At 36.8% G+C, this 25,739-nt stretch overlaps 1 protein-coding gene across 1 annotated transcript in view; it reads right to left on the bottom strand.

The window, feature by feature from the left end:
• Positions 1–25,739, bottom strand: part of PKHD1 (PKHD1 ciliary IPT domain containing fibrocystin/polyductin) — a 440,651-nt gene that overhangs the window by 157,045 nt on the left and 257,867 nt on the right. The window contains exon 52 of the mRNA XM_032410150.1: positions 5,502–5,639. Coding sequence (XP_032266041.1) covers positions 5,502–5,639 — 138 coding nt within the window. The remainder of the gene's footprint in view (positions 1–5,501; positions 5,640–25,739) is intronic.

Genomic DNA, 25,739 nt, shown 5'->3' with positions numbered 1-25,739 from the left:
ATAAGTAAATAAAAAAAAAGAAGAAAGTGAAGGGATAGAAAAATATTTATTGTACAAATGGAGGTGAAAAGAAAGCCAGGGTAGCAAGCAGACAAAATAGACTTTAAAACAAAGACTGTAACAAGACACAAAGAAGGACACTACATAATCATAAAGAGAATAATCCAACAAGAAGATATAACAATTGTAAATATTTATGCACCCAACATGGGAGCACCCAAATACATAAAGCACTTATTAACAAATATAAAAGAAGTAATCAATAGCACTGGAATAATAGTAGGGGAATTTTACACCCCATTTATATCAATGGATAGATCATCCAAACAGAAAATCAACAAGGAAACAGTGGCTTTGAATGACACATTAAGCCAGTTAGATCTAACAGATATATTCAGAACATCCCATTCTAAAACAGCAGAATACACCTTCTTTTCAAGTGTACATGGAACATTCTCCAGAATAGATCACACAATAGGCCACAAATCAAGTTTCAACAAGTTCAAAATGAGCGAAGTCATACAACGCATCTTTTCCAACCATAATGCTATGAAACTAGAAATCAACCACAAGAAAAAATCTGGAAAAAGCACAAACACATGGAGGTTAAATAACATTCTACTACAGAAAAAATGGGCCAACTGAGAAATCAAAAAGGAAATTAAAAAAAAAAAATACATGGAGACAAATGAAAATGAAAGCATAATGGCCCAAAATATTTGTGATGCAGCGAAAGCCAGTCCAGGAGGGAAGTTTATAGCAATACAGGCCTACCTTAAGAAGCAAGAAAAATCTTAAACAACCTAACCTTACACCTAAAAGGAGCTAAAAAGAAGAACAAATGAAACCCCAAACTAGTAGAAGGAAGGAAGTAATAAAGATTAGAGCAGAAGTAAACAAAATAGAAACTAAAAAAACAATAGAACAGATCAGTTAAACCAGGATTTGTTTCTCTGAAAAGATCAACAAATTGATAAGCCTTTAATCAGACTCTTCAAAACAAAACAAAACAAAAAAAAAAAGAGAGAGAGAGTGAAAGAGAGATGACTCAAATAAACAAAATCAGAAATGAAAGAGGAGAAATAACAACTATCAGAAATACAAAGTATACTAAGAGAATATTATGAAAAGTTATACGTCTACTATATGCCAAAAATTGGACACACTAGAAGAAATGGATCAATTCCTAGAAATATATAACCTCCCAAAACTGAATGAAGAAGAAGTCGAAATTTGAATAGATCAATTATCAGCAATGAAATTGAACCAGTTATCAAAAAAAATCCTTACAAACAAAAGTCCAGGAGCAGATGGCTTCACAGACAAATACTACCAAACATTTAAAAAAGAGTTAATGCCTATTCTTCTCAAACTATTCCAAAACAATAGAAGACAAAGGAAAGCTTCCAAATTCATTATATGAGGTCAGCATTACCCCAGTACAAAATCAGATAAATCAGATAAAGGTACTACAGAAAAAGAGACTACTTCATTTCATCTCTGATGAACACTGATGTAAAAATCCTCAACAAAATATTAGCAAACTGAACCCAACAGTACATTAAAAAAATTCATTCATCATGATCCACTGGGATTTATTCCTGGGATGCAAGGACGGTTCAGTATTTGCAAATCAATCAATGTGATACATCACATCAACAAGAGAAAGAATAAACATCATATGATCACTTCAATAGATGCAGAAAGAGCATTTGACAAAGTACAACATCCATTCACGATACAAACCCTCAACAAAGTAGGTGTAGAGGGAACACACCTCAACATTAAAGGCCATAGATGAAAAAAACCACAGCTAGCATCATACTCAATGATGAAAAACTGACAACCCTTCCCCTGAGGTCAGGAACAAGACAGCAACGTCCATTCTCACCACCTTTATTCAACATAGTACTGGAAGTCCTAGCCACAGCAATCAGACAAGAAAAAGAAACAAGAGGCATCCATATTGGTAAGGAAGAAGTAAAACTCTTACTATTTGCAGATGTCATGATACTATATATAGAAAACCCTAAAGACTCCACCAAAAAACTACTAGAACTGATAAATGAATTCAGTAAAAGAGCAGGATACAAAATCAATATACAGAATTCCATTGTATTTCTATACACTAATAATGAAGTAGCTGAAAGAGAAATTAAGAAAACATTCTCATTTATAGTTGCACCAAAAATAATGAAATACCTAGGAATAAACTTAATCAAGGGGATGAAAGACCTATACTCTGAAAACTATAAAATAATGATGAAAGAAATTGAGGATGACACAAAGAAATGGAAAGATATTCCATGTTCATGGATTTGGAGAACAAATATTGTTAAAATGTCCATATAACCCAAAGCACTCTCCACCTTTAATGCAATCCTTATCAAAATACCAACAGCATTTTTCATAAAACTAGAACAATTAATCCTAAAATTTGTACATAACCACAAAAGACCCTGAATAGCCAAAGCAATCTTGAAAATGAAGAACAAAACTGGAGGTATCACAATCCCAGGTTTCAAGATATACTACGAAGTTGTAGTAATCAAAAAAATATGGTACTGGAACAAAAATAGACACATTGATCAATGGAACAGAATAGAGAGCCCAGAAATAAACCCACTATTATATGGTCAATTAATCTTTGACAAAGCAGGAAAGATTATGCAATGAGAAAAAGTCTCTTCAACAAGTGGTGTTGGGAAAACTGGACAGCAACATGCAAAAGAATGAAACTGGACCCCTTTCTTACACCATACACAAAAATGAACTCAACAAGGATTACGGACCTAAATGTGAGACCTGAAACCATAAAAATCCTAAAAGAGAGCACAGGCAGCAACCTCTTTGATATCGACCATAGAAACATTTTTCTAGATATGTCTCCTGTGGCAAGGGAAACAAAACAATACATCAAAATAAAAAGCTTCTGCATAGCAAAGGAAACAATCAACAAAACTAAAAGGCAACCTACTAAATGGGAGGAGATATTTGCAAATGACATATCTGACAAAAAGCTAGTATACAAAATATATAAAGTACTTATAAAACTCAATACCTCCAAAATGAATAATCCAATCAACAAATGGGCAGAAGACATGAACAGACATTTTTCCAAAAAAGATGGATTCTTAACTATAGAGAACAAACTGGTGGTCACCAGAGGAGAGGTAGGTGAGGAGATGGGTAAAACAGGTGAAGGGGATTAAGAGCACACTTATCATGATGAACACTGAGTAATGCATAGAATTGTTGAATCACTATATTGTACACCTGAAACTACTGTAACACTGTATGTTAACTATACTGGAATTAAAATTTTTAAAAATGTTTTGGAACTAGACAAAGGTAATTGTTGCACAACATTGTGAATGTACCAAATGCTCCCGAATTTAACTTGATTAAAATTATGTTATGTGAATTTTACCACAGTTAAAATAAAATCTTGCACTTATCCTTAGGGCCATTAATTCTACTTACAAAAGTCTATCCCAGGGAAATAATCAGAGATATAAATAATGATTTAAGTGCTAAGATGTTTATTGCATAGTAAGTTACTAGGACAAAAAGAAATCTGAAATAACCTTGATATTCAACAACAGAAAAATGGTTAACTAAATTGTTATACATGGATGCGTATGTATATACTCACATAGATAATGGAATATTAAAATTATTAAAATCGTATTTTGGAAATAGAATGTGTTGGAGAAATTCTCACATTGTTAATACAGGCTCCAAAAAATTATCACACGGTATATCCTGTGTTTTAAAGTAAGTATGTGTGTACATGCCTGCATGTGTCAGAAAAAAATGATTTTAAGACAAGAGTACAAAATATTAACTGTGGTTATCTTCACAATTGGGAATATGAGTGACTACTTCATTTCTGCTGTATAACTTCCCATTTGCTCTTCTGTATTTCCAGTTTTGTACAACAGACTGAAAAAATAAAAATTATTTTAAAACATCAATAACTATAATTAAAATAACTATGATTTAACTATAGTTAAAATAATAGGAACTGCATAATCTGAAAAAATAAAAGAGAAGATTCAAGAAATTGTGAATGAAAGGCTATCAAAGGGAAGGGAATTTGACACCCATCCTGTATGGATCAGAGAGAAGAACCCAAAATAACAAATTAGAGAAAGACAGACTGGCTTACTAGAAGAAAAATAATTCTTTTTTTTTTTTAGAAGAAAAAGAAGTCTAATAGGATTTTTAAAAATGGGAACAAGGAACAGGTTGTCTTAAAATGTTTTGACTTTTCTGTCATTAGGAGTATTTGAGAAGAGCCTTGACCATAATTTTTCAGGAATTATCTCGCAACGATTTAAACTTTGGACAGGTAGTTAGGCCTAGAAATCTCTTTCACGACTGATTCTAAAATTTGGATGCTACCAGGTAACAATACCTAAATATTTCCTTACCATCAGTGATTTATTTCTTTGGGATAAGGTATTATTGTTTCTGGGAATTCTCTTTTAATCTCCTTTGGGGGGTGGCAAAGCAGACTGCCTTACTAAGCTCAAAAGTAGTTCCTTGGGGGGCACAATACATGTTTTTCATCATTATTGCCTACAACAGTCCCAAGTCCAGTCCACCTATAGCAACTCATATTTTTATTCACGTAAGCCAATGCACCAGACCTGATTAATACACGACCCCCAGATCTACTCCATCCTGCTTGTCCCTTGGCCCCAGCAACATGCTTCACTCCCAGCCAGAGGAACCCCATCTCCTGGAGCTACTGAGCCTCTGACCCCTCCACTAGCTACCCAGGGAGCTGCAAAACATAACAAAGACAGAGGAGTTCGTGGGTTTGGGGTGGACGAAGTGAACTGCTGTCCTTCTCCCCAGCTGCTCCCCTTATTGTCCCAAGATGTGGTGGTTCTATAAAGCTTCTCTTGAGGCATCTCACGTAGCCAAGCAAAGAGCCAGGTTTCCTTAAGCAGCTGTGCCCACCTTCTGTTTGCTTCCCCCCTTCTTCTTTCACTTCTCTTTTATCCTCACTCCCACTTTACTGCAATTATTTGCCCCAGTAAAGCATTAGCACCTGTTTCGCTTTCAGATCTGTATTCCCAAGAAGCTGCACTAAGATAGCAATTGAAATTTTACCGTGAGTTAGTTAACCAAAGGATAAATCCTTCTGAAAGAGTGAGCTATAGGTAAATTCTTAGACAAAGGACGAGAGGCAGAATTGATCTGTGGCCTAGAGGAAGCCAGGAGCCCTGCCATGAGCAGTAACATGGGAACCCTAGGGCCAGAAACGTGGTCTGATGACCATCGCTGGCCATGAAACTGACCCATCAAAGTCACCTCTGTCTGTGGTGTCTAAAGCTTACAGAGGAAAAGCTTTACTAGTAAACTCGCCCCTTCCCTTAACCCTCCCCAAAGTCCGTTAACCAACCTGTTGGATGACACCACCATTTCCCAAGGCCTTTCTAACAGAGTTAATTCCCACTGTGCTCCCATTCCTTGCGCCCTGTACTTACCAACTTTCAGCTCCCCGCCTGCAATGACCATGCACACCACACTCAGAACGTTGCTTCTGTCCACAGGGAATTCTAAAGTCCCCATCACATAAAGGCCTTTGAGGAATGGAAGATTTGTATCCACAAGGACTGTCCTGTCTGCAGAAGAAAAAGAAATTGCTCAGACACATAACCAAAAAAAGAATTGCCTTCTCTCCTCCACTGATTTACTCTGGAATTCTCCAGGCGATTCAGGAGCTGCTTACATTGCTACCCATGCCGGCACAGGTGTAGCAACTAGAACAAATAGTTTGTTAAAGACTAGGTCTTAATAAGGAGGCAGGAGGAAAAAAAACCCACATGATTAATAAATTCTTCCATTGCCCAACAAACCAAGTGTTATGGCCGAAAGGCAGTGTTTATACCCCAAACCTATATATTTTATTTTTTAGAGGGCGGGGAGGGGCTGAGGGAGAGGCAGAGAGAGAAAATCCTCAAGCAAACTCCCAGCTGAGCAAAGAACCCAACACGGGGCTGGATCCCACAACACTGAGATCATAATCTGAGTTGAAATCAAGAGTCAGATCCTTAACCGACTGAGCCACCCAGGTGTGCACACACCCCTCCCCTGTCCAGACCTACTTTAGTGCAAATGCACTAAAAGTTCCCTATCCTTTGTCCCTTCCCTTCACTTTGGCCATAGTTTCAGGGAGGTAGAGAACCACAAATATGACCTTGGCCTCTGAAGTCAGATTATTTGGACGTGAATCCCAGCTCTGCTACTTATTAACTGTGTGAACCAACACCTTTGTCTCTCTGTGCCTCAGTTACCTAATCTGTGAAATGGGAATAATAAAAATACCTGCTTAATTGTAGGGTTTTTGTGAAGGGTGAAATGAGTTCATAGATCTGAAGTACTTACATAGTACTAGTAATCTCCCGATTTAGAGAGAGATTTACATTTCCCGATTTATGTTCCTACCACATAAAGCTAAGGTCTGGTGTGTGCTCAAGAAATGCTGGGCATTTTCATTACTGGTACTGTTGTCAATTAGTTTGGCATGCTTGTAGAATTCACTGGACAACTTAAAACCATTGTTCTTCATCTCCCCTTTCAAAAAGTTTCCATATAACTTCAGAAGAAAGGAATCATAGATTTTTGTCTGAAAGTAACAACAGGGAAATACATGAATAAAAATTCTCATTTAAAACAGTAAATATTTCATGTATGCCAAAGTATTAAGTGTTACTTTATGAGGCTTAGTAGTAATTCAACACAAATTAAAGATCTCAAATAAATGCTTCTGCTTGAATTTCAAGTACCGTAATCACTGACACATGTAAAGTTTTTAAGGAATTTTGTTAACATAATCTCATGTCTCATTCCAGGAAACAACGGACCCTGCTGTTTTTAAGGACCTGCCCTCCAAACTAATGTCTCCGAGGTTGTCTTTCCTAGTCCCCAACTACTTCCCTAGTTATAAGACAGCCACACCCTCCTGTAGCGGAGATTGTAGGGTTGTAAACCAACTAGTTCCCTTTTCCTCCTGGGTTCACGGTTAGACCATCTTTTCTAGCCTCCTTTGTAGTTAGGCAAAGCTACACGACTGAGTTGCAGTCAGTAAAATGTAGGCAGAATTGAAGTGAGATATCTCCAGCATACACTTCCTCCTCTCCCTTGTCTCTCAGTCGGAGAGTAGAAGAATGGTTCTCAAGGTATGGTTGTACCATAGCTGCCAACAGCATCAGCACCACCCACTGACCCATCAGAATCAACCCAAGTTCTAGCTCTGCTCGTAAGACGTTTCCAGTCTTCTCCCCATTGGACCACCACTCCTCCCCCATGGAAATCTCTCTACCTTCTGATAACAGAACATGAAAACACATTATTGTAATTACATCCATAACTACTGTATGTAAGGAGATAACTGTCACTGGGCTCTTCCTCAGTGTAATTATGCCTTTCTCACCCACTGTAACTTTCTTAGGGGAAGCAACCGTCCATTTTTAAAAGGCCCTCGTGCTTACTGTGACATCAGAGACAGAGTTGTTAAATAAATGTTGCCCAGATCTGCCAAGTTTATTCCCCTACACACCGTAAATTCAAGAGCACATTAGTAACTAACACAAAATGAACAAACAGGCTCAACAGATAAAAATGAATATATATTTCAATTTCATCTCAGGTACTTTAAAAACATTCAAACAAAAGAGTGAAATATCTAGAGGATGTTCTAGGTTTAACACACATTTTGTGTTTCGTGAGTTTTATATGATTTCGAAAGCAAGACAGAAATTATTTCAAGTCAGCGCCTTTTAAAAAAACAAGAGTTCTATACCAATGGCCTTTATCTCTTCCAGTCTATGGCCCACACTACCAATGTTTGGCTGCTGGGCCTGCTTGTACAAAATGATTAAGTTCCTTCAAAAAATGTTTTCTCTCATTCATAGAGTACTCACACACATAAAAGCATGATATTAGGCTTCTTTTTAACAAACTTATTGGGTAAAATATGACAATAACACAGAATCTAAAATTTTCCTTTTGGTCTTTATTACGTATCCTTCTTAGAAGAAATTTGTCCTTTTAATTGCCTTATCGACTCCAAATATACCAACGAATTTCACACAAATCATAGATAGCCTAACTATTGTAAGCTCCATGAGAACAGAGATCATAGCTGCAATTCTCACTTTTATTTTCTGAAGAAACTGAACTCTAGATACTCAGAATTAATACCAAAGAACATACACACACACACACACACACACACACACACACACACACACACCCGCATGTAAAATCTAATAACTATTCAAGGGGAAGTTTAGGATGAAGACAAGAGTAGAAACATTGCTCTAATTGCTTTTGGTACCATTTTCCACTTTGAAATTTCCTGTCTGGGGGCACCTGGGTGGCTGAATCGGTTAAGCATCTGCCTTCAGCTCAGGTCATGAGCCTGGGGTCCTGGGATCAAGCCCTGCTTCAGGCTCTCTGCTCAGTGGGGAGCCTGCTTCTCCCCGTCCCTCTGCCTTCTGGTGCGCTCTCTCTCTCTCACTGTCAAATAAATAAATAAAATCTTTTTAAAAAAGAATGAAATTTCCTGTCTATTCACCTTTTCTTCTTTCTTTTCATTCCCCATGATGTGCCAAATCTTGTTGGGTGGTGGGAAATCAGACATGAGTAAGACATATGTCCCATCATCAGATGAGGATAAACAAATAAGTACAATGTGATATACTTGAAATGATAATACAGTTGACCCTTGAGCAATATGGGTTTGAACAGCATGGGTCCACTTATACATAGATTTTTTTTTTTTTTTGTAAATACAGTACAGTACTTACTGCAAATGTCCTTTATCTTCCTTATGGTTTTTTTTAAAACATTTTCTTTTCTCCAGCTTACTTATTGAAAGACTGCAGTAGATAATATATGTAACATACAAAATACGTGTTAATCGACTGTTTATGTTATTGATAAGGTTTCTGGTCAACAATAGGCTATTACAAATTACATTTGGTCAAAAGTTAGATAAAGATTTTTGACTGCACAGGGTAGGGGCCTGTTGTTCAAGGCCAACTGTATATTTTTTCACGATATATAGGTTGACCTCATCTTTACTCCCAACTACTTCAAAATGGAAAGTCTATCAATGTGCCTAATAACAAAATTCTGCTAAGATGAAAGAAACACATGCCCTATAAATATTTCCATAAAGGAATTTTCATATCACAGCAACAGAGACTACAGCCATCATTGCAAGTAACAAATGCAGAAAAATTCATTCCAATGTAGTCTCCACAGCAGATCAGCTGCAGGTCCAAACTGATGAATCCTCAACTATAATGACAGCCTGTAATGGATGTTTCTCTCTTCCAGGGGTGGAAAACTGGGATCAATATGCCACTTTCTCTGAGTAGCTTCATTTCCATGAAATTACTCAAAACATTTCAGAGGAAAAAATCACTCAGAAACAGTTATTTATACAACCCACTTAAAAACATGAATGATAGACCACCTCTAAATAAACTGTAGCCCGCTGCTTTTCATCTTGCCTTGCTTTGACCAAGGCTGTTCCATCCTACTCTGTCAGTGACCCATCTATCCTACTTGAGAGAATGAGCACAGGCATATGGAGGGAACCATCTGGAATTTGTTGCTTGATGGGAGGCTGATGGGGGAACAGATCTGGGAAGAGACTCCAAAAAGAATTAACGAGTACCAGATGTAATTAAAGACTGCTTTTTCCCCCCAAAGGAGCTCAGGACCAGCCTTGGGGTGGCGCCTCTTGGTTCTGAATTACACCCCCTTTCCACTTGTTCATCTATCAAGCACTAAACATCCCACCATCTTTATTTTAGCATCTTTTGCCAAGCAGTGTTGTTTTTTTTTTCCCCTTAAAGAGCTGTATTTTGACAATTATAAGGACGAAGCCTTAAAAATAATATCTGGAAAGTTAACGCTAAAGAGGAATCACCTGAATTTCCCCATGTATCAAATACAACAACAACAACAAAGAGGCTTTAGTCTTCTATAAATGCACTAGCTACCCTTATGACCAGAAAGCTTGAACCAAATCAAAAGGCAGATGTCTCTGACAGAGGGCTAGGGATTCTTTTGTATTGGAACTAATGTGGTTACAAAGCATTCCATATCATTTCAACACTAGATTTAAACTCATTTTTTTTTTTCACAGCGAAATCAGGGAATCAAGGTCACTATTGTGTAGCATTCCAAGGGTCTGACACTTGTCTAAATCCTGTAGAAATGAGATCAAGGGCGAAGGGCACAGATCCTGGGAATAATGATGGGGTCACATTAACAGGCATAATTTAGGGCAGGCCGACCCACTGCTTGTATGGTATCACTGTATCAGGCCCCATAACTTAGGTGGTGAAGACAGTTTCCATTACAACCCTGCTATTGTCAGAAACACAGCTTACAACCAACTTTGGACAAAGCTCAGACTTCTGAGGGAGCGTGATGGCATGCAAGGGCAGAGCAGGACATACAAGGACTATTTGTGGGCTTGTCATTTTCCTGTACCTTCCATAATTAACAATTAAACACAACTGTTTCTACATTCAGCCTTGCCCACAATACTTTCCCATAAATATATGAACCAATGGAAAAGTAAGTTTTAATGCCATTTGGAACAGTGATGGGTGGTGTTTTCTTTCCTTTGTAGTCTTGCTTAACTTTTGGTGAATCTAACGATTTATCCAATATTCTGTCTACACAATTTATGAGAATGGCTGGTGCATCCACAAAAAAGTACTCTTAAAATAGAATGGGAATTCTCATACATAAATAGTTCATAGAGATGAAGGGTTAGTGTGATTGAAAATTAATGTCAAGTAGACCAATTTGCACAAATGATGGTATTCGTTTATCAATTCATTCTATTGTAGAAAAAGCAGAACAAAGAAGCGCTAGAAGGTAAGGATGCATTCTTTCCATAACGAAATTCTTTTCAAAGAGCTGGTAACTTTATAGCCTGACTTTTTACCAAATCCACACAGGTGGTTTCTTTATTCTACTCTGCCCATTTTTTTTCAAACTGGTCTTAAAAATAGGCAGAAGAGGCAGTTTTCAAAGTGCCCAGAGGCACATGATTCAAGACTGAAAGCCAGCTTCCTTAACACCTTGAAAAAAAGCCATCTGCCTGCCTGCATGTGGACGAGGTGGGGGGGAGCTTGGGGGAGGGGCAGCTTTAACTTTGGATAATAAATACCCATCCCACTCCCCGTGTACACTCTCTGTCTTTCTCAGTCACATACAGACATGCATAACTCTCAGAGTAGAATCAACATTTTAAATTATGATATTTTAATTGATCAATAAAATGTTTAACATACAATGTTTATCTCTTCCTCTAGTCTATACCATCTGTTCTTCAAAAATATTTTGAATCTATTTAATACGAAGGTCTTTAAGTAAAATTACTAACTGTATCAGATCAATCCTCTGAATGCCAAATTCTGAAAGGAAAATGCCAGAAGGTGCTGATGTTTTCATAAAAATAGAAAAGAATCTGTGCCTTCTCTCATTCCAGGCTTTCTTTGTTTTATTTTTTTAATCTTGAGATGGTGTTGTGCTGCTCGATCTCTCCATTAGACCTCAAAGAATTCAGAGTGACCAACTTGGTGTTGCCTTTTTTAAAAAACTTTAATATTAAAAAATATGGATATATAATTAGCATACAAAAATCTGTACACATTTCATGTATACAACTTAATGAGTTTGGAGATAGGTATATATTCATGTACCCATCATCATAAATCTATCCATCCTTTCCAAAATTTTCCTCCCACCTTTTTTATTTGTTATATTATTATTATTTTGTGTAATAATAAGATGTACCCTCTAGGCAAATTTTTGAGTATATAAAACAGTATTGTTTCCTGTGGGCACTCTGCTGTATAGAAGATCTCTAGGATCTATTCATCTTGCATAACTGAACTTTGTACGCTTTGCCTACTACCTCCCCATATCCTCCTCCTCTCAGTCCCTAGAAATCACTTGATTAAAAAAAAAAATAGGTGAATGAGTGAGATCTCATATGTAGAATTTAAGAAACAAAACAACCATAGGGGGAAAAAATTGAGAGAGGCAAACCAAGAAATAGACTCTTAACTCTACAGAACAAACTGATGGTTACCAGAGAGGGGAGGTGAGTTGGGGGGGATGAGTGAAATAGGTGATGGGGATTAAGGAGTGCACTTGTTGTGATGAGCACTGGATGTTGTATGGAAGTGTTGTATCACTAGACTGTACACCTGAAATGAATATCACATTGTATGTTAACTAACTAGAATTTAAACAAATTTTTTTAAATTAAAACATTTAAAAAAATTTAAAAATGGACAAAGAAACTGACTAAACAGTTCTTTACAGAAGACATACAAATAAACAACAAGTAATATAAAACAGTACTCAACTTCACTAATTAATCATCAGGAAAATGCAATCAGAACCACCATGAGATATCACTTCATACCTGTTAGTATGATTTTCATAAAAAAAAAAAAAAAAGACAAAAAACCCAAAACAAAGATAACAAGTATTGGTAAGGGATTAAAGAAAAGGGTACCCTGGTGCACTGTTGGTGGGAAGGTTCCTCAAAGAATTAAACTACCCTATGATCCAGTGATTGCCCTGCTGGGTATAGACCCAAAAGAAATGACAGCAGGTTCTCAGAGAGCTATCTACATTCCCATGTTCATTGGTGTTCCATTTGAAACAAGGTCCATGGTGTTCTGATTGCTCCGATGTCTTGAGTCTCAAAAGGAAATCTAGACCTTGTAATCCCCAGAAGACCTAAATGTGAAAAGTATACATTTTGATAAACTTGAGGTCAGATTTAAACTATAGTTTGGCTTTATCCACATAATTTTATTACCTCTATAGATCATTGATGAATCTATACTAACCGTAAGTTTGGGGACAAAATCCCTCTTCAATCATTATAGTGAATGATACATATACATGTGGAAAGGCATAAATGGGTAACTCTCAGGCAATGGAATTATTACATTTCTGCATGTTACAGTTAGTGTCAAAGCCAAAGGAGGCACAGAACTTATTTTCCTATGTTTTTTTTTTATTTGTTTCCTTAAGAAAAATAATGAGACCAATTGCTAGTTAACAAATATATTTTCACACTTCAACCATGAAGAAAAAAAATGAATATCCATAAAATACATGACTTGTTCCTGAAAGAGGCTATTCAGGCGTAGGCCCATGTAGCAAACATTCTATTCAGTGAGTTTATTTCCCCCATCAAATATTTTCTTACTTGAAAATAAATCCTCTCTTCCTGTCTCTGCTTGACCTGAGAGAAGGCAATATGTCCAGAACAGGGTGAGATTTTCATTTTTTTTAAGTTATGTTTTTTCCCAAGCTTTAATTGCTTCTTCTAACTGGGGGGGGGGGGGGGGGGAACCCAAAACCCTAAAACACTATTAAATTTCTTAAAGAAAGATGTTTATATCCTTTTTGTTTAAAAATTATATCTATTATTTCATAAATACATAATTAATGTTTAAGAGAGAACTTAGAATATAGTACCTGACTAATAAATATTGAGTAAATAACCTCTATTCTATAGCCACTTTGGAAAACAGTGTGGACGTGCCTCAGAAAATTAAAAATAGAGCTACCCTATGACCCAGCAACTGCACTACTGGGTATTTACCCCAAAGACACAGATGCAGTGAAAAGAAGGGCCATATGCAACCCAATGTTCACAGCAGCAATGTCCGCAATAGCCAAACTGGGGAAAGAGCTGAGATGCCCTTCAACAGATGAATGGATAAAGAAAATGTGGTCATATATACAATGGAATATTACTCAGCCACCAGAAAGGATGAATACCAACTTTTACATCAAAGTGGATGGGACTGGAGGAGATTATGCTAAGTGAAATAAGTCAAGCGGAGAAAGTCAATTATCATATGGTTTCACTTATTTGTGGAACATAAGGAATAGCATGGAGGACATTAGGAGAAGGAAGGGAAAAATGAAGGGGGGTGGAAATCGGAGGGGAAGATGAACCATGAGAGACTATGGACTCTGAGAAACAAACTGAGGGTTTTAGAGGGGAGGGGGGTGGGGGGATGGGTTAGCCCGGTGGTGGGTATTAAGGAGGGCACGTACTGCATGGAGCACTGGGTATTATATGAAAACAATGAATCACTACATCAAAAACTAATGATGTATTGTATGCTGACTAACATAACATAATAAAATAAAATTTAAAAAAAATTTTTAAAAGAATGTTTTAATAAATTCCAATAAATAATTATATTTATTTAATGCAAAGAGTTCTTGCCTGGGGGTTCCAAAATAAGTTCCTTTCTCCTTGAATTCAAATACTGTCCCAGAGACCATGAAGTTTCCTAGAACTTTTACTCACAATGCTAAGTATTTCAATAATAATATCCAGATCTTACAATCTCTGCCAAATTCCCAATGCTCTAAAATAGCTCCATGTTGCCTGGCAAAGGTACTGAAATCCCCATTTTTAGAGTTAATCCCTTTTTTAATCCAGGGTACCTAGAAGTTCCTAAGAGAAGAATGATATGTAAAGAAAAGCATTATTATTGATCAATAAATATATTCATTCGTCCATTCATTCACTTAGCAAATATCACCAAGTTGCCTTGCCAGATACAGACCCATGCCAAAGAAACACATATAAATAAAACAAGCCTCTCACTCCACATAGAGGAGTGAATGTTTTCATGAGATTGATCAGGTGGAAGGAAGAAGTAGATCTGAATCATTTTTAGTATTTATTTCTGATACCCACCAAAATAATCATGGCAAGGCCCAGGTAATGTTGCAAAGTAAGGAAAACTGTATCTGTTTCTCTCTTCCTTCTAGTGCCCATCCATCCCTGAGAACTCAATGCCCTCCATCTGCTCATAACTCTCTACCGGCCAGAATCCCCACTGATGCCCCCATCTACCTACACTGCACACATATCCAGGGTCTAAGTGGTTCTATAGTTTCAGTCACTTCTCAACTGTGCCCTCATTCTCTCCAGGCTCCATTCACTGATACCTGACTAATAAAGAATTAGTATAGGACAAATACACTGGTTGATTCATCTGTTACTGTTTGCCCCAAAAGCAATCCAGTACAATGGAGTGCTCACCAGATTGGAATTCAGATAGACCAAAGTTGGAATCCCAAGGAAGCCATTCCTTGAAAAAAATTGCTTAGCTTCTCTGATTTTCTTTTCTTCAAGTGCAAAATAAGAGAAATAATACCTCATGGAGGTGATAGTTAGGATTAGGTGAAATGCCACATATAAAAGTATTAACAGCGCTTGGCACGTAACAGGCATAAAATGATTAGCTATCGCCTGTTTTGTATATCCAATATATATTTTTGAGTATCCACTCTATATACCTGTCTCTGTGCTGTTGGGTGAGCCAGAGAGGCATAGTCCTTACTCTCATGAAACAGAATATTTTAGAGAAAATTGACATTCAACAATAATCACACACGAATAGCTACATAGCACAAACTGTGCTAAGTGATAGGAAGGAAAATGCATGATGCTATGGGGATAACATGCTCTAGAGTATACGTGAAAAGTGAGAGACGGGAAAGAGCCCCATACATTCAAAAGACGGAAAAGCAGCAGGAGTGCCTGGACTATAGAATCTGGAGGAAACCAGTGAGAGGTGGTACTGGAAAGGTTGGTGAGCAAGCAGATCAAGCAGGATTTTGGAGGCTCTGTAATAATTGGAGACTTTATCCTAAGAATGACATTAAGCCAGGAAAGGCTTATAAGCAGGGAGATTACACATGCAATTCATAAATTAAAAATATCACTTTGGTTGCAGTAGAGTGGATGAGGGCAAGAGTAGCAGGAGGGAAATAAGAGGGATTCCAGTGATTCACCCAAGAGGTGATAATGCCTTGAGTAGGGTAGTGAGAGGAGAGATAAGAAAAGCAGACAGATTTGACAAATAGCTAGGAACAGAATATACAAGATTGGTTGAAGTGTTAAGAACAACTCAAAGCAATCAATAGTGGAAAATGATGCCAGGTCCTGGAATGGAAAAAGCTGGAGGAGGACAAGTTGCCATCTGGGAATGGCAGCCTCGGGGGCAAAAGAGGATATATACAGAGGATTTTCTCTGGGTTGTTCTAGTTTGAGATACCTTTAAGTTATCCCAGTAGAGATTTCAAGTTGACAGTTGGACATATGGGTCTGATACTTGGAAAAAGCAAAAAGATTTCACTGGCTCCCAATGCTGTCTTTAGGTTGATGACTATCAAATTTATGTTCTCAGGAATCAGCAAGGAAGCAAAGACAGAATGAGGAGAGAATAACTAGAAGTCGATGAGGGCTAGAGGGAATTATTTAAATCATATATATATATATATATAAAAAGATGGGGGTATGCTGCTAGATAGTATCCTGAAGGAGGGAAAGCCTGCAAACAGGGAGAGAAAAGAGACACCTGAGGCACCTGGAAAGCAAGACTGGCATTGGATGCAGAGGACACTAGGTGACACTGACCTTTGACAGAAGGTAAAGCACTTTCTCCATTAGAACAGGAGAGAAGATAGGAGTGCATGCAATCTATATGTACTCACCTCCTTTCAAGAGGAAATTGAGGGTTGGTACAGAGTGTAAAAATTAAATACCCTGGAAAAATGGTGAAGTTAGGACACACCTTCAGCTTTCCTCTAAATCAGATAATAGAAACATTCAACTCCACTGCCAACAACCAATCAGGGATGACCTCTACTACAAAACTCTTTGTGTGAAATAAATCTATATACCAGGGTGTTGGGCTTAGTATCTCCCTAAGAAACTGTGTTACCTTAACATCTGAAGGGGATTCTTTTTAAAGTAATTGATGAGAATTAATACATAAAGATGAGTGACTGCTATATGAATACATGAAATTATTAATGTGATTAATGTATGTATGTATACATCCACATATCAAACCAAACATATATTTTATATATGGGGTCTTTTTAGCCATCCGTCCATTCTCAAAAAGAGACTGGTTCCATACTACAACATGGATGAACCTTGAAAACATTATACAAAGTGTAAAAAGCCACTGTATAATTTCATGTATATCAAATTCTAGAATAGGCAAATCTATAGAGACAGAAAGTAAATTGGTGGTTGCTTGGGGCTGGGAGGGATAGAGGGATTAGGGAGTGATTGCTAAGGGGTATGGGGTTTTGTTTTGTTTTGTTTTACTGGTAATGAAAACGTTCTAAAACTGATTACAGTGATGATTGCACAACTCTATAAATATACTAAAAGTCACTGGATTGTACCCTTTAAATGGATGAATTGTATGGAATGTGAATTATGCTTCAATAAAACTCTTAAAAAATGAAGAGGTACTTAATGTAATACTATGGAAAAATCTTCAAATAATATCTTTTAAAGCAAGGTACAACACAGTTTATAATATGTTATCATTTATGTAAGGGAAATGGTTAAGGAAAGATATATGTATACATGTGTAATTTAAAATTTTTTTGTACATGCAGTAGAATATCACTGGAAGGATACCCAAGGAATTAGTAACATTGTTGTTTTTAGGAAATGAAACTAGATGGAAGACAGATGATGAAGGGAGAATTTCCAATGAGTAGTTTTTGTGTGGGTTTTTTTTTTTTTAATTTTGAACAATGTGAATGCACTATTTTTAAACATTTTAAAAATTGTAACCAAAATTAAAAATAAACTGGTTATATCTCTTATTTGCTTAGGCAAAATTGTAGTCATGTGTGTGTATGTATGTGTCTGTCTGAGGAGAGAGAGGTGGGAGGAGAGGGAGAGACATTGACAGAGTCTTTTCTTGAATTCTCTTCTTGTCTTTGCCAGACTTAAAATTTTTTTCCACTGCTACCAAGGCCTTGAGGAAAAGAGTTAGCTATGCAGTTTCTTACTTGACTTGCCTTTTTTGACTTCCTATTTCTAGTGTCTTTAGTTTACATGGTATATAGTGTTCCTTTCCCATTTATTTCCATTTTTTGCCTCTTTTACATTTGGATTATTTGTGAAATGCCTCCTATTGCTGAGTATCTGTGAATCCAGGAAAATTTTGACTCTGCCACTGGGATTGGAGATTAGTACGTTTTAATTTGTTCTGATTTCAGTCTTTGCTTGCTAAATTAATATTTGGACAAAACCAAACTCCAGTACCTTGCAGAGATTACATTGCTCTTCAGAAAGTTCTCCGTATTACATTTTTACTCACCCAGAGTCACTGGAGACAACTTAATAAAACAAAGACCCATGGATAGGCAAACAAGGAATTGTAAATACAAACATAAACAGAGAACCATAAAAGAGAGATACTGAATAATCAATAATCAATTTAATAATCCCAGAACCAATACCAAATGATACAAAATAGAGCAAACAGAAGGATCTAGTTTGAGCATATTTCCAGAGATATTTTAGAAACTATATCCATGAGAAAAAAACCCAGTTAGATGTATGGTATTTTTAAAAATTATCATACAAAAAATTTTTATTGAAGTATAATTAACATACAGTGTTATATGATCAACAAAATTTTTTCATCAGTAGACTGAGTAAATAGAACAATGGATAGTGCTAGAAGTTTGAAATGCAAAATCAAGCACATAGATTCTACCCAAAGCAAAAAAAGAGTAAAAAATTGAAAATTGGGGGAGTGGGGGAAGCTTATAAAACATACTAACATACCCTAAAGTCCTAATACCTATTTATGTGTTTCAAAAGGAAAATACAAGCAAAACATCAGGAAGAAAACCATTAAGGAAATAATTTACCATGGTCAAAGAAAAATATATCCTCATAATAAAATAGTCCAGTGAGTAAGAGAAAATCTTGAAAGTTTTCCAAAGATTATAACAAATTACATACAAAAATAAAAACCAAAAGGATTTCAGTCTTGTGTGCTAGAAAAAAAAATGGACAAGATCATCAAAGTTCTTCAGTTGTTCTATGAATGAATTACTAGAAGATATGTGTCAGGAAGCAAAAAGTAAATCCAGAAAAAAGGAAGATGTGGGATACAAAAAAGGTAGTATGCAGAGAATCAAGTACAAGTTACAGATTTCTGTTAATGTATAATGTTAATAATGTAACAGTTTCAACTAAACTCTCATCTATAAAGTGTGGATAATAATCATACATATCCAATATATCTAATAAGGTTATTAGGAGGATAAGAATGTCAATGTATTGAGCACATATATAGCAAACAGCAAGTACTCAATTAAGTGCTAACTTTTATAATCTCAGTAATCTGTGTTAATCTGGGAGCCAAAAAAGGATATCTAACTTTTTTTTTCTTTTTATTAACATATAATGTATTATTTGTTTCAGGGGTACAGGTCTGTGATTCATCAGTCTTACACAATTCACAGCGCTCACCATAGCACATACCCTCCCCAATGTCTATCACCCAGCCACCCCATCCTCCCACCCCCCTCCACTCCAACAACCCTCAGTTTGTTTCCTGAGATTAAGAGTCTCTTATGGTTTGCTTCCCTCTCTGATTTCGTCTTCTTTCATTTTTCCCCTCCTTTCCTCTATGATCCTCTGCCTTGTTTCTCAAATTCCACATATCAGTTAGATCATATGATAATTGTCTTTCTCCGATTGACTTATTTCGCTTAACATAATACCCTCTAGTTCCATCCACATTGTTGCAAATGGCAAGATTTCATTTTTTGATGGCTGCATTATATTCCATTGTATATATATACCACATCTTCTTTATTCTTTTTTTTTTAAGGTTTTATTTATTTATTTGAGAGAGAGAGAGCACGAGCAGGGAGGAGAGGGAGAAGCAGGTTCCCTGCGAGCAGGGAGCCCAATGCAGGGCTTGATCCCAGGATCCTGAGATCATGACCTGAGCCAAACGCAGATGCTTAACCAACTGAGCCACCCAATATCTAACTTTTTTAAATTAACATTCTCCTGATTAATAGTGAGGTTCAGAATTTTTTTTATGTTTTTTGGCCATTTTGCTCATTTCTCTGTGACCATCATTAGTGTTTTTCTTCTTTCAGAAAAAAATTATAGGATTTCTTTGTATATTGTAATAATATGTATTGTCATGTACTGTGTATTGCAAATAGTTTGTCCTCATGGCTTGAATTTTAGCTTTGCTTACAATTTCTTTGATCATAGGGAAGTTTTTAATTTTTATGTAACCAAATTTTTTCCATCTTTTCTTTTCCTGTTTCTAGATTCTGTCTTATTCAGGAAGGCCTTCCACAGAATATAAGCAAGAAAAAAAAAATAGTCTCTGATATTTCTTTTCAATCCCTTTATGTTTAATATAGGGCTTTTTAGTATAGCCTGCATGATAGAGCTTGACAATAGAACAAGAATTTTTTTAACATATGGGTAGATAATTTTTCCAACATTGTTTACTGAAATTTAGTCTTTCCCCACAGTTTTGAAAAGCCATCCTAACCATCCAGTAAATTCTCCTATATCCATGGATCTGTTTTTGGACTTTATTTTGTTTCGTTCACTTCCAGTTTTTCTATTCTTATGTCAATACCACACCACTCTGATTGCTGAACTTTATCTAGAATAAGCCTCCACAAATTAACCTCCTCTTAAAAAAAACTCTTGCCTATTGTTGCCTATTTGCTTCTTCCTAAAAATGTTATAATCACCTTCTCCCATTCTATTTTTTTAAAAACTAGCTGCAATTCTAACTGGAACACTTGAATTTCTAGATTCATGTAAAAGGGAATCTCTGCAATAGTATTTTCCTGTACTGGTATGTCGTTCTACTTACCAAAGTTTTAAGGGTTGTTTTTTTTTTTCATATGATATATGAATGCCTTGTTATGTTTATATCTAAGTATTTTATGATTTTTTAAAATCAAAAGTAGAATGTTTTGCCTATTACCTTTTTAAATTAGAAATGCTATTGCTCATTGTATGTTGGTGTTATTTCCAGTCATTTTACTGACCTCTCTTATTTAATAGTATTTCACTCAAATCTATTGTATTTTTGTAGGAAAAAAAATGATGCAGGCTTACCAATAATTATTTTCCTCCTTCTTTCTAACAGTTATGACCTTTGTTATATTTTTTTCTTATTCTACTGCATTGTCTTGCACCACCAGTGGTAAAAATGATGGTAGACATTCATGTTTTGCTCTTGACTCTAGTTGGATGCAATTAATCTTTCATGGTTATTTATGATGTTTCCTGTGGATTTCTTCTAAGTATTTTATATCAAGTTAAGGAAAATTCCTTCTATTTCTAACCTGACAATTTTGGTTGTTTAGCAGTTATTGAAATTGATCAAATACTTTCTCTTCTACAGATTGAGTAGGCTTTGAGGAAAATCCTCTTGATACCACCACGTAATCATCTTTCCTTCAGGTGGGAAGCAAGTTTGGCACACTGTGATTATTAGCTTTTGTCCTTAGTCAAGGCATACAAATAGCTCTGTGCCACATTCAAGAGGGAGCCTGCATATTAAAAAAAAAAAAAAAAAGACATGGAATACCTTCAAAAGTCTTGCTTAGATTTTATATTTATTTGCCCTAAATCTTATGTGAAATAACTTGGAGATGTTTTCCCCTCAGTGTCCCAAATATGCTGAGAGACTTATGATGGGGTACCATTAAAACTTGTAATTTCTGTCTTCAATTTGTGCATTCCTCCTTCAGCGCTTACTATCCCATCCTTCTCTCTGCCCCTAAAATAGTTTTCTCTGCTCACTCATACTTAGCTCCCTACAATAGACAACAATTCCATCTTCAACTCCCAAGACCCTGTGGGCTCTGGATCCTTGGACAGTCTGGGTATTTAAGAAACCCATACTTGGGTAGAGGAACAGAACAGTGTAGATGGAGACCATCATTGTATTTGATAAGGTGGGGAGAGGGAAAGTAAAGTTCTTACGATTCTCTGGTTCTCCATATAGTGAAAATTGTGCCTCATTATTATAAAAAAGAATCAAAGTGCAGTCTTGGGGAAGGAAGAGAGAAAGTTCTCATTTTGCCTTAATGAATTATGCTAATAGATTTTTTTTTCCTGAAGTAGAACCATCCTTGCATTCCTAGGATTAAGCCCTATTTAATCATTTATGAGTCTTCTAAAGCATGGGCACATTTGGTTTGCTAAGATTCTCATCAGTGTCAATTAGATTAGCCTCTAATTCTCTTTCATTGTACTATCTTTGTCTAAATCTAGAATTAATTCTATCGCCTTGAGAATGAATTGGGAGGCCTTCCATCTTTTTTTTTTTTTTTTCTTCTGGTCTTTGGAAGAGTTTATAGTATGGTGATTTTATGTTTCTTTAAGGCATGTTTTGCATTTTTTTAAGAAGCAGCCTAGTAATTTCAGATATAGGTAGGCTATGGACTCCACTTTGGGTATTAACTGGGTGAGGAAATTCTCCCACTTATACAATAAGGGATATTTTTTGTAAAAGCAAAAAAAAAAAACTGAGAAAAATAAAAATCTTCAGTGTTTATCAGTAAGATAGTAATTCAATAAATCATGTTACATTCCTACTCTGGAATATTATACAGTCATACAGAAAGGATAGGATAGCTTTCTCTTTGCTGATATGATAATATCACCAAGATATATTGTTAAATTTTTTAAAAGTCACATATGAATACTTAGAACATAGTTTCATGCTGAAATGAAGGAATCCTTAGCATGGCATGTAAGAGTTCCAGTCAGACTTCTGGGTCCAAATATTGTCCCTCTACCAATGAACTTTACGGTCTTTAAGTCTCAGCTTGCTTGACTGATAAAGAAGGATAGTAATAGTGCCTCATAAGGTGGTTATGAAGGTTACAAAGTGTATTCATCTTAAATGCTTATGATGGACAAGAAAGATTTGTAGCAGTGATTTAATAATAGTAACAGTAATTACAGTATGGTATTAATAATAGTATTACTAGTAATAACGGGTCATTAAAATAACAAGATAATAATGGAAGTTCAGTTTTTTAAATGTGCCAGGCATTGCATTAATATAAATATCACTGAAGCTTCCTCAAGATGCTGTGACATCAGCACCACACTTTACACACAAGGAAGCCAAGACGGAGAGCAGAAGTTCTTAAACCTGAGCCTGCATGGGAATCACCGGAGATGGTTTTAAAATAATAGTGATCTGCATTTGATCTGCATTTTGAGTGAACTCTGCAATTAGTAATAAAGCAAGGTGTCCATGGACCACACTTCTGAAAGCCCTGGCTTAGAGTAACATTCCCTCGATTACACAACCAGAAAGGACTGAGTCAGGATCAAACCCAGATCTGTCTTATTCCTGCTGCCTTATCCATATTTTCCTTCATGGTGCTTTGCACCCAAATAAAGGAGTAATACTTTGCTTTCTTGCCTTATACACCCAATTTCATACACTACTGGACATAGTATAAGTTAGTTAGTTAGTTACAGTTAGTTTGGCTTCTGTAATTTTATTCTTTTATAAAAAGCTTAAATAATATATGAAAAATCTTTCTTGTCCAAAATAATATAGAGATACACAAAGCAAAATATCAAAGAATTCTTCAACCCCTTCATGTTGCCCCCTCTTGGATATCTGCTATTCTCAATTGGGATTATATTATCCTTTCTAACATGGTTTTTACTTATATAATGTATAGCTTTTCAAAATTATTAATGAACAGAGCACTTTACTATCTGTCAGGCTCCGTCTGAATATCCTGAACCTGAATATCCTCAATGTGTCATATCTTCCTATGGCCTTATATTGACATAATTTATGCCCTTTTTTGGCTCAAAAAATTAAATTTAAATACCTCTGCTATTTTCTACATCATTTCTTGCTGATAATTGTTTATGGCTTTCTGGTTTAAACAGACCACTGTTATTCAAATAACGTGAGATCTTGAAGGGCATGTTCAGCACTTGGCACCAATATTCTGGCATGCCCCTTATTAACATGATGTGATTTGCTTCTGCCCGTGATGGGAGATGGTGGAATTAGACGGGAAAAGAGAAGATAGTAAAACAGAAGAGTTTATAAAAATTGTGGTGAAAGTTTTCCTCCCAGAGTGAGGCTTGAACTCAGCCTGGTGTAGCAGAGCTGTTATCAATGAATCTTCCATTTTCGGAATACCAACCCATCTCTCCCTTCTTTTTGTCACCTGAAAAACCTTGGCATGAAGAGACACGCACCTTTGGTCCTAGTTCTGCTCTTCCCTCAGGGGAGAAAAATGCACACTTCTCGCACAGCTTTGGGGAAGAGACTCATAACTGTACTTAATGTATAAAAGCTGTGATTTCCGTACAAACTGCCGCTTTCCCAGAAAAATGGAAAAGCCCTTTTTAGCAGTTTAAAATCCTTTTTTTTTTATTTTTTATTTTTTTTATTTTTAAAGATTTTATTTATTTATTTGAGAGAGAGAATGAGACAGAGAGAGCATGAGAGGGTCAGAGGGAGAAGCAGACTCCCTGTCGAGCAGGGAGCCCGATGTGGGACTCGATCCCGGGACTCCAGGATCATGACCTGAGCCGAAGGCAGTCGCTTAACCAACTGAGCCACCCAGGCGCCCTAAAATCCTTTTAACTATTTCCTTCCCCTCCTACTTGAACTACGGGGCCAGCTTGCTCTGCCTCATCTCAAGTGGTGCTTCCAGATGAATAAGATAATTTAAGCAGTGTTAGAAGCCACTTTAATTCATTCAGACCCATAAGATACCATTAAATACACACCAGGTACAAACACGAGGATCATAAAAGACTTACGATACCTCTGTAAATCCCCTCAGTTACAAATGACTCCCTCACCAGTACTATGATATAGACTTTAACTTTTGGACAAATAGCCAAACTTGGGTCCCTTTGCAGTAGCCAATGTCATGGCTCTAAGCAGGCACCAGTGTTTTCCCATCTACACTCTTCCTTTTGTAGTTTCACCAGAAAAGAAAACAAACAAAAACAGGTGCATGCACACTATGCAAATGAGAAAAGGTAACCTCTGAAACTATTTCTCAGCAAACAGAAGATCCTCAAGCTGCTCGCTAGCTAAAACCACAGGAGGTGTGTCAACCGCCTAGATGCTAAGCCACGGGAGGCCTGCAGGCTGGGAAGGCAGTAAATCCACAGAGTGCTCTAAACTCCTGATTGGCAAGCCACACCAGGCCCCTCCATTCCTCAGGTGCTGATCCACAGGGGGCCCATCAACCATTCAGGTGGAAGGTGCGGGAAGGAAGGAGGAGACAAGCTGTGTGGAGGAGTAGCTTGAATGAGAGGCCACCAGCTCACCAGGGGAGAAGGGAAATGGGAGGCACCTACTGGGAATAGTAGAGTTCAGAGAACTCCATTAAGCAAAGGAATGAGCCCGAGTTCTCTTGCATAGAGTATCTTCATACCTGTGGGAAGTGCATCTCACAAAGAGCAAGTTTCAGGCTCAAGGGTTCTAAATAAATTCTGGTGTTGAATTGTTCCCAGACTGGGTTCCATGGCAGACCACCAGGGCTCCCCAACATGGTCAACACCTCCCAGTCAACTGCTAAGGTTCTTAGGGACCCACCACCCTCCACCTATCCCTTGTTTGACAAGATTCTCAGCATGACAGTGATATCTCTCCCATCAGCTTCCCAAGTCCCTAGAAGTCCTTGAGCAGGAACTGACTCTTTCAGTTACTCACTCTCACATTCCCTAGTATCAGCTACATGCCAAATCCTGTGCTTTCCCCTGGAGATATAAAAAGTCAAATGAGGTGTGGCCTCTGTCCTCAAGGTGA

The sequence above is a fragment of the Phoca vitulina genome, unplaced genomic scaffold (assembly GCF_004348235.1).
Source record: "Phoca vitulina isolate PV1807 unplaced genomic scaffold, GSC_HSeal_1.0 scaffold11, whole genome shotgun sequence".
Classification (NCBI taxonomy): Eukaryota; Metazoa; Chordata; class Mammalia; order Carnivora; family Phocidae; genus Phoca; species Phoca vitulina.
Note: the sequence above shows the minus strand (reverse complement) of the source record. Positions and strands in the feature narration are given on the sequence as shown.